The sequence below is a fragment of the Kogia breviceps genome, chromosome 4 (assembly GCF_026419965.1).
Source record: "Kogia breviceps isolate mKogBre1 chromosome 4, mKogBre1 haplotype 1, whole genome shotgun sequence".
In the NCBI taxonomy this organism is placed as follows: domain Eukaryota; kingdom Metazoa; phylum Chordata; class Mammalia; order Artiodactyla; family Physeteridae; genus Kogia; species Kogia breviceps.
In genome coordinates this window covers 169065725-169075503 of record NC_081313.1, presented here as the reverse complement: position 1 = coordinate 169075503, position 9779 = coordinate 169065725, and the positions used below count along the sequence as shown (strand labels likewise).

Sequence of the window (9779 nt, the reverse complement as noted above, 5' to 3'; positions counted from 1 at the left end):
GAGCACGGAGCCCTAACCACTGGACCGCCAGGGAAATTCCTGTCTCTTCTTTAAAATGTGCAGAATGAGCCTACCTGATGGGCCTGCTCAGAGGCATAAAAGAAATAATGAACATGGAGGGTCTGGTGTGAGGCCAGGCACAGAGCAGGTGTCCTAGACGCCACTGCTGTAACATTATTATTATTATTACTATTACTAATTATTATTAAAATGACCAGGTCACCTTACTGGCAATCGCAGGACCAGACCCAAGCAATGTCTTTATTACATTCCTCATGTCCCTGAGGGCTAGTGAGTCACGGCAGAGAGCAAAAGGTCCAGGTGTGAACGGCCCCCCGGCAGAGAGGGTCCCAGAGCCAGGGCGAACCTAGCAGTACCCAGGGGCGAAGGGTGGCGGTGAGCGGTACTCTTCAGGGAGACAGTCCTGTGGTTCTTTCAAGCCCCTTGGCTCCGGTTTGGATGCCTGTGAGGACAGGGACCTCACTACTGCCTGGTGCAAGTCCCTGACCCTCGAGGTTGTCTCACTCCAGCTGGCCAACCTTGAGGCTCTCCTGGAGGGCTCATCTCTGTTTCTTGGAGCTTGGGGCTGTGAGGGGCTTGTGAGGGATGTGGCCACAAAGGGGTCTGTGCAGACGTTATTTTTCCAGGCTGAGTCCTCTGCTCCAGCTCCGGAGCCGTGGGTCACCACCAATGGCCTGGCGTCCCAGAGCGATGAGGAGCTCACAGCCACCAGCTGGGATTTCAGCTGCTGCTGGACCTTCTTGCCCGTCCAGGGGAGCATCTTGAGATTCCTCCAGATTTTCTGGTGGGCCTTCTCAAGAGGACCTTTTGGGGGGCAGGAGGAAGTAGCTTCCTCCGTGGAGGCCCCGTCCGGCTCTGCCAACGGCTTCCTTTCTTTCCGCCGATGGAGCAGGACTGGGTTTGTGAAGGCCTGAAACTGAGAGCAGGTGAGACCTGGGGCTACCCCGCCTACCACAGCTCTGAATCTGCCCCAGAAATTGGGATCTGGGTTCCACCCAGATGTCCTGGGGCCAAGAAAGTCCCAGTGAGAACCCCCAAGCCTGATCTCACGCCCCACCCTTCCTGTCTCAGTAAAGGGCTTCACTGTCTCCCTCAGTGGTTGGCAAACTTTTTCTGTAAGGGGTCAGAGAGGAAATGTTTTCAGCTTTGCAGGTCAGTCTGTGTTTCATTACTCACCTCTGCTGTTGTAGGGCCAAAGCAGCCAGAGATCATACGTCAGTGAGCGAGCGTGCCTGTGTTCCTATAATACTTTATGGACACGGAAATGTGGGTTTCATCTGATTTCCAAGGGTCATGAAATACTATTTTTCTTTTGATTTCTTTCAGCCATTCAAAAACATAAAAGTCATGCTTAGCTCATGCGCCATACAGAAGGAGGCAGTGGGCCAGATGTGGCCCTTGGGCAGTAGTTTGCCAACCCCTGATCTACTAGGTTGTTCAGACCCCAGACTTGGGTGTCATTTGTGGCAGATGTCGTCAATGCCCCATCCACATCCCTTTGTCCTGAGCATTTTGGTGCCCCCAGCTCCACTCCCAAACGCCAGCAGTGGGGACTCTGCCTTGGCGACTTCTTTGGCCACTTTGCAGACCAGAGGTACCAGAGAATTAAAACCTCCCAGAGACAGCTCTTGACTTATGACTGATGGAAGGGAGGATCAGTACCACAGCTCCTTGCCCCTAAGGTGGCATAACTGAAGTGCGTGTTCCACAGAGTCCACAGGGTAACCTGCTCACTACAGCACCCTCCTTTGGTGGCCCTCTCTCTCCTGACCCACTTTCCTGCTCCCCTCATGGCACCTCCTGGGATCACTTCCCAAATAATGGATGACTGGGGGACTCAAACCAGGACAATGACCCTCTTCCCCTCACCCCCCACCTCCAAGATCCACCTTTAGGGCTCCCTTTCTAGTTTCTCCCACCTGGATACTGTCCCTGCCTCCTTCCCACCCCCAGACAGCCCCTTCTGCAGCCGGCAGCCACAGGGAACACCATTAATCCCACCATGCTCAAGCTCTCTCATGGCTCCCTAGCACACCTGGAATAGATCCCAGCTCCTCACCCTGGCCCCAAGACCCTGCATGAATGACCCCTGCCGACTCTGGCCCCTCACCTCCCAACAATCTCCCTTTTGCTCACTCCACTCTGTCCACACATTGGCTTCTGTTGTGCTTCTGTTTTTCACGCTGAGTCTCAGGACATTTGCATGTGCTGTTTCCTCTGTCTGGAATGCCCTCCCTGCATCCCTGTGTGTGGTTGGCTCCTCCTCATCCTGAATGTCCCAGCTCTATGCCACCTACTCCAGGAAGCCTTCCCTGCCTGTTCCCCCACCCTCACCTGCAAACCCACTGATGTGCCAGGTCCTCTCTGAGGGACAGGAGAAGCAGTGGTGAACAAGCCAGATTCCCAGGCCTCCCAAAGCTCACAGTCTGATGGGAGAGGCAGGCAGGAAACATGAAAACTCATAAATAAAAAACACTTTCCAAATTTTACAGACTGCTCTGCTGCAAATAAACAGGATGATGTGATGGAAAAGGCAGAGGGGCTACTTTAGGTCTGGAGACTGGGGAGAGACATACTTGAAGAAGAAGTGATAAAAGAAGCCAGGCATGGGAAATCTGGGGGCAGAGCACACAGTACATGCAAAGGCCCTGAGGTTAGCTTGATGTGTCAGAACAGCAGAAGGGTTGGCAGAGGGGTTGAAGTTGGGCTGGTGATGGGTAGCAGGACCTGAGATCATAGTTGGGATTTTAATCTCAGTGCCTTGGGAAATCACTGAAAAGTTTTTTATTTGTTTGTTTTTGTTTTGGGTTTTTTTTTTTTTTGCCACACCCCACGTGGCACGTGGGATCTTTGTTCCCTGAACAGATATCAAACCCGCGCCCCGTGCATTGGAAGTACAGTCTTGACCACTGGACTGCCAGGGAAGTCTCCCTGAAAAGTTTTAAGCTTGGAGCTACGGGATCTAATCTTCATTCTAGAAAGTCTCCTCTGGCAGCTGTTGGCCACCTCTGCTCCTGCATCCCCCTGCCCCACCTCCCACCTTCCAGATTGAAGGTGCCAGTTTTCTGTCACATACCTCCTCAAGTGGGGCCATGGGACAAGAGGAGGGATTCTGATGTTTGCTGAGGCCAAGAGCAGAGCTGGTGGCTTCCTCAGCCAATGCGTTGGAGAAAAGGAAGAGATCCTTATAATCCACATTTGCTGGATCCTTCTGCGGGGCAGAGGGGACATGCAGCTTAGTCCCAAGGAGGGTACAGGGATGGGGCTATGGTTCCAGATCCTGGAAATGGGGGCTCAGAGGTTGTCCCATCCACAAACCTTGTAAGGAAGAATGCCCCTCCCACAGCAGCTACTGAGGGCTAGGCCCTGCCCTCTGGGCCTTATAAGGAATATGCCACACTCACAGCCCCTTCTGAGGGCCTAGGCCACGCCCATCAATCCTTATTAGGAGATATGCCCCTCCCACAGCAGCTTGTGGGGGCTGGGCCCCACCCACTGAGTCTCATAAGGAAATATGCTATTCCTGTAGATCAGCCAAGGTTATACCTGGCACATGAATTCCTGTAAAAAAAAATCAGGCTGCGGGCCAGGGAACAAGGACCAGGAGGGGCGGGGCCACAAGGGAAACAGGGACCACAAGAATGACAGAATCACAGAGGCTGAGGGGGCCGAGGGAGCCAAAGAGTCTGTGGGGCTTGGCCCTTGCGAGGGAGCTATGGCCCTTGGGGGTCCCAACCCTCACCTGCTGTCTGGGCTGTGTCAGCAGATCCCCGTGTGGCCGCAACGGCTGCTGCTGATGGAAGGTGACCAAGGCATCTAGAGAGGCATGGGCTCTCTCTTCCCCAGGGATGATGAAACTCCCATCGTCCAAAAGTTTCACCATGAAGTGGCGGCAGCAGTTCTGAGCTCTGCGGAGACACTGCCATCTCATTCCCCAACATTCTGTCCCCACCCCCCAGCCCTTGACCTGGCAGCATCATGGCTACAGCCCAACTGCCTAGATTCCCTTGTAGGCTCCTCCACTCACTAGCCATGTGACACTTGGCAGGTGACCTCCCTGTGCCTCAGTTTCCCCCTTTATAACATGGGGCTACTAAGGCTGACCTCAGGACTTCTTGTGAAGATGGAACAAGCTACTGCAGGTAAAAGCTTAGCTCCGTGCCTGGCAAGGGGTAAATGATCAATAGAAATGACGACAGTAAAAACTGGTACAGGTACTCAATAAATGCTCCATTATTAATGAACGGATGCATTTATTAATGGCCCACTATGTGCTTACTATGTCTCATTTAATCCTCCCGTCATGACTCTGAATTAACTTTAGCATTCTTATGTTAGAGATGAGGACTTGGAGGGAGGAACAGAAAGGGTAAGTAACTTGTCCAAGATCACACAGCGTCTTAAGTGGCAGAGCCAAGCCTTGGACTGTGTGACTAAAGCCCTAAGCTTTTCCCTCTATGGGTAACTCTGTAATAGGTCCATTTAAAAAAATTCCTTTGGCCTGGAATCCTTTTGAAAAGTAGTTCGCGCTGCTGAATCCTCTAACTGAGATGCTGGATCAGGCATCGAGAAATTAAGGAGCTGGGCTGCCCTGGTGTGAAGTCAGGGAGTTGACATTTAAATGGTGGGAGAGAGGGGTAGTAAGGGGAAATGCAGCTGCCACTCTTGAGTCCCCAGCAGTTCCTGTTCTCAGACACACAGTCTCAGTTACCACCAGGCCCAAGTCTGCTGGTTACAGCCAGACCTGCAGCTGCCTACTCTTCAGTTAGATCTGGCCAGACCCTCGCACTGGTTGCTCACTGAGGAGTTGCTGTGTGAAGCACCACTTGCTCCTCCGAGGAAGCCCCAGAGCCCTCCTGTCCCTGCCCTGGCCCCTAGCCCAGGCCTTACCTGTAAGAGAGCGTGTAGCCCACGTGGCTGTGACTGACCCTGATGAGGAAGGATCCCAGTGGCTGTGACTCCAGCAAGTTCTCGGCATCCCTGGAAGGGCAAATACAGGAGAGAGATGGCTAAGCATACTGGCCAGACGTCCGGTATTCCAGTCATTCCCGTACTGGTGCCCCCTGAGCCAGGGAGGCCTGTACTTTTCTGTTTTCTAACCAACAGCCTAAAACCCCTTCTTTTCTTGGTTATTTCAGACCTTGGGATATTCAGGGACAGGGGTGTTCTCCCAGAGTTGGCAGGAAGCCTCTGATGACCTTGACCATCTCTCAGAGCCCCCGCTCTTCTTCCCAATGCCTGGAAGGCACCCCCCAGAGGCACCTTTGGGTAGATCAAGGTGTCACAGGTAATAAAGCAGGAGCTGCTCTTAGATGCATTTGATTTTAAAATCCAGCACTGCTTTTCATTAGCTGTGTGACCCCTGGTGAGGGTCAGTCCCTTTCTGACCTTCAGCTTCCTTAAGGCGAAAGTAAACTCTTACTCTCAGGGCCCACTTGAGGACAGATGACGTGCAGGCAGCGTGAGTGTGGGAACTGCCAGCTGGTAAGAACCCACAGAGATGCTCACTACAGTAACTCCCCTACATATGAACCTCCAAGATGGCGAACTTTCAAAGATGCGAACGTACTATAAACCTCTTACAGCACAGTACTGTTGGGCTGGCCAAAAAGTTCGTTCAGGTTTCCCGTAAGATCTTATGGAAAAACCCGAACGTACTTTTTGGCCAACTCAATATATAGTCAGTTGTGCTGGCTGGGTACCTAGGCTAACTTTGTTGGACTTATGAACAAACTGGACTTCCGAACACGCTATCAGAACGGAACTCGTTCGTGTGTAGGGGACTTAGCGTATTATTGTTACTATTATCCCGGGTTCACAAAGAGTAATGTGGCCTTCTAGGAGACAGAATGGGGGTTTTGGACCCGAGCTGTCTACTACAGAGGCCACTGGCCACGTGTGGCTGCCGAGCCCTTGAAATGTGACTAGTAGGAATTGAGACATGCTTTTAGCATATAATACATGCTGGATTTTGAGGACTTAGTGCCGATTACATGTTGAAATGAGAATATCCTGGATATACTGGGTTAACTAAAAAATATGATAAAAATTAATTCCACCTGTTTCTTTTCACTTCTTTTAACAAAGCTACTAAACAGATTTAAACTTGTAATGTGTGGCTCACATTGTATTTCTTTCGGTGCACCCCAGAACTCAGAAACCATGCCCAATTCCTCCTCTCTGTGGCTTTAAAAACTTTAAACAGTTTCCTCAACTTTCTGCACGTAGAATGTGGCAATAAATGTTCTTTTCGCCATTTATTTAGAGCCAGCCCCTAGGGGTGACTAGGTGGATTTGTTCATGTCCTCAGAGCTCAGTCTGATGTAGGAAGTGCATGTTGGTTAAATCCCTGATGGACTGAGAGCAGCTGTTGGGGGCACTGTGTTAAGAAAGGTTCTGAGGCTTCATTCCGCCACCATTGACTGGTGAGGTTGCATCCCCACCTGGGTGAGGTGGGGGGTGGGGGCCTGTCAGGTCCCTGGCAGTACTGGTCTGGTGGCCACGTATAGAGAAAGCTGAGGACCCGTAACTTGCTCAAGGTCACATAGTGAGTCCATGGAGGAGGCAGGATTCAAGTCTGGGACTCCAGAGCTCTTTTTACCCACCCTCTTAACACACTTAGCTGAGCTAAGCCCAGAATTCTGCAGTAAAAACCTGCCTAGAGTCGGGAAAGACAAGGGAAGAGGGTGAAGGGCAGGGTGGAAGGTGTGGGTGTGTCCTTACTCTCTCGAGATGGCACCATGGAACCACTCAGGGACCCCTCCACAGGTCAGCTGGTCCACCTGAGTCTGCACGAACCAGTCCAGTCTTGGAGGCAGTGGTGGGGGCAGCTTTCTGGCCTCTGTCATGGCTTCCAGGGGTGAGGGGTGACCTGGGAATGGGAGGGAGGAAAGAGAGTCAAGCCTGGTCCACCTCGCACCTTTGCTCTATTCATGCAGCTCGTGGTGTTTCTTCCTTTAAGAAGTCCTCCAGGCTGGACAGAGCAACAGGATTGAAGTTGCCTTGAGTTTCTTGAGCACCTACTATGTGCTGGCACTTTATGCACATTCATTCATCGACTTGTCCCAAAACATCCCCCCCACACAAAGGATTTTTCCTTTTCCTTTTATTCTTATTATGTCATTACTACAAGTATTAGAAAGTCCCTTTTAAAAATATATGTATTTAAGAACTGAGTTTATTTAAATATTAAGTAACTATCACTGTCCTGGGAGGGACGTGGAGATGGCAAAATGATAAGTGAATGAATGAAACAGCAGGTACACAGTGGGTGCCATAAAAGGTTGCCATGTTTTCATTAAACACTACAGAGATGTGGCCCCAAACAGTTGCTTCTGCCACCATCGTCACCATAAGTGGTGGCTACAGATGGCACACCTATAACTTGTCAGGTGCATGGTTAATTCACACTCATTCTCAGCAGTTTTAAGCTCAGGTACCACAGGACTTCGTGAGCCAAGACAGAGAAAACAGAGCTGGAAAACAGAAAGAAAACAGCAGCAATTTGCAAAACAGTATTAAGTCAGTGAAAAACCAGCAAAAGGGTTGTGCACTGCTGGGTTGTCCACACATGACCCCTCACTTTTACCCTTAATTCTGTCCCAACTGCAGCTCGCCCCTTCTCCTCCCACCCACTGGTCTAACTTTTCAATATCTCAGAAGGTCTTTGTTACCAAGCTATTTCCACAGGGAGGGGACGTGTTTATCAACCCAGTTAATATTGACTCTCTCCTGCCAGAAGACAGGCACCAAGCACACCCTCTGGGGAAGGACCCAAAGGAATTCTACAGCAAGTGAAATTAAATAGATCCATTAAGAAATGTTAAATGAAGCAGGGTGACAAATCAGTTGAGCCCAGTCAGAGCCAGACAACCTGGGTTCAAACCCCGGCTCCCTCACTTAGCTGCTGTGTGACCTCGAGCAAGTCACTTAACCTCTCTGTGCCTGAATTTTCATCTGCAATTTGGGGCTAATGATGGTAATTACCTGAGAGGGTACAGTTGGCACAGCGGTAAGCAGTGTATGTATATAATGAACATTCATGAATCCAGTAGTGACCTAGCATGAGATAATGTTTACAAGCTTGTTCTTTTTTCTACCAGGAAGAACTCTTACTTATCCTTCAAGAGTCAGCAAAAATATCCCTCCTCCAGGCAGCTTTCTTGCCTCTTCTCTAAGACAAAGCCCTGGGCATCCCTCTCTGTCCCTCACCTTCCCCACCATTCTGGTCTAGCCTTGCCTCATGGAGCTGGAGTGTCTCTGTCTGGCTCTGTCTCCCCCATATTAGGAGCTCTTGAGGATTGGGTCCAGGGCTAGGTTCCTTTGGATTTTTCTGGGTCCCCAGCATCACCTGGCACTGGGTGGGCACAGAGGAGGGTGCAGGGCTGTTGGCTGATGATTGAAGTCATACTGTTTTAAACTTCTGACCCTGGCATTGAGGCCTCCCTCACCTCCTCCCCACATCCTTGCTCTACCCAAAACGGATCAAGATGTCTCTCCTCTCCATGTCTTCGCCCATGCTGTGCCCCTGCCAGGAATGTTCTTTCCCTAATTCCAGCTCTATTTTCCAATGGTCACCTACCAGTGCCCCCAGAAAATTCCTCCTGCCTCTCTGGACCCCACCAGCCCTGTCCCTCCTTCTGGCCCAGCCTGGCCCCCATGTGCTATCTTCTCAAGGGTGGAGATGAGGCTGAGGCTCTTGGGGCCCCGGTCTCACCCAGCATAGGGTGGGCACAGAAATAGGCACGTACCTGGGAGAACCCTGGGGGGGGTTGCCCGAGGCCCTCACTCTGGCTGTGCCCCGGTACCTGCAGGAGCTTGGGTTTCCGTTCAGGGATTGCACGTCAGCGGGGTGGGGCATTGCCCCAAGTGGTTCCTGTTTCCTTAAGTAGTTGAGCCCTGGGCGGGGCCTAGGACACCGCCACCCCACCCCACCCTGTCTGCAGTCTGACCGAGCTGCTGAGCTGCATGCAGGTGGATAGACGCCCTTGCTCCATCCAGACCTCGACAAGCCTTTATTGAGCACCTATTGTGTGCCAGATCCTCAGGGAACAAAAGAGGTGACCCCGAGACAGGCATAGGTCCTGCCCTCCCAGCATCTATAACCTGGTGAGAAACGAAAAGTGAGAAATGATTAATGTCATTGTTTCAAAGTGGACAGCCTGTCAGGAAGGGGGAACTGGAGTTGCAAGAGCCCCGCAGAGGGGGGCCTAACTGATCTGGAGGAAAGGGCTTGCTGGGGGGGCAGGTAGGACTCAACTTGATTGCCGGGTTGTTGCACAGAAAGAGTGCTCTAGGGGGAGGGAACAGCACAAGCAAAATCCCTGAGGCAGGACTGAGCCTGGACAGGCTGAGGCCTCACTGGGTGCCACAGGGCTACATTATGACTTCCTCTGTAAGAAAACAAACAAAAAAAAGAACACACCCATTTAAAATTATATTTTACAACTGCCTTGATATCAAGACCAATGTACCCTGGGCTGGATTTATTTTATATATTCATTATTATTGTATCCATTTTTTTCTCCTGATTTTAAAACACTAAAACATTTTGGGGGCCCCTACACACATTGTGGGTCCTGAGAGTGGGAACCCCTGCCTAACAGATCAGCTAGCCCCAGATGCGTGCTGGCTGCCTCACCCGTCCCAGGCACACAGGCAAAACCACTTCCTCCTCCCTTTTCAGAGAGAAACGGCCCAGATCCTTGTGGCTGAGCTGGGGGCCTCCCTGCGGACCTATCACCCTGGTGCAGCTGGTC

General features: G+C 51.3%; 1 protein-coding gene across 2 annotated transcripts; it reads right to left on the bottom strand.

Annotated features, from left to right (window-relative positions):
• Nucleotides 1-235: 235 nt before the first annotated feature.
• On the bottom strand, nt 236-8865 carry HSH2D (hematopoietic SH2 domain containing). Of its 2 annotated transcripts, none has more exons than XM_059063118.2 (6): nt 8772-8865; nt 6745-6892; nt 4912-5001; nt 3764-3929; nt 3098-3232; nt 236-931 (listed from the first exon to the last, which is right to left on the bottom strand). In XM_059063118.2, the coding sequence occupies exons 2-6, from the start codon at nt 6867-6869 to the stop codon at nt 368-370; spliced, it is 1080 nt and encodes a 359-aa protein (XP_058919101.1). In that variant the 5' UTR covers nt 6870-6892; nt 8772-8865; the 3' UTR covers nt 236-367. The 2 variants fall into 2 exon arrangements, with proteins under 2 accessions (XP_058919101.1, XP_058919100.1); XM_059063117.2 differs by having other exon boundaries at nt 237-937.
• Nucleotides 8866-9779: the final 914 nt, after the last annotated feature.

Bases quoted from the DNA above. Each gene is read 5' to 3' on its own strand.
- HSH2D (XM_059063117.2), bottom strand. From the start codon at position 6,869: ATGACAGAGGCCAGAAAGCTGCCCCCACCACTGCCTCCAAGACTGGAC. The intron at 3,930-4,911 runs GTAAGGCCTGGG...GTGTCTCCGCAG, and splicing joins GGCTACACGCTCTCTTACAG to AGCTCAGAACTGCTGCCGCC. The intron at 938-3,097 runs GTATGTGACAGA...ACCTGCTCTCAG, and splicing joins CCATGGCCCCACTTGAGGAG to TTTCAGGCCTTCACAAACCC.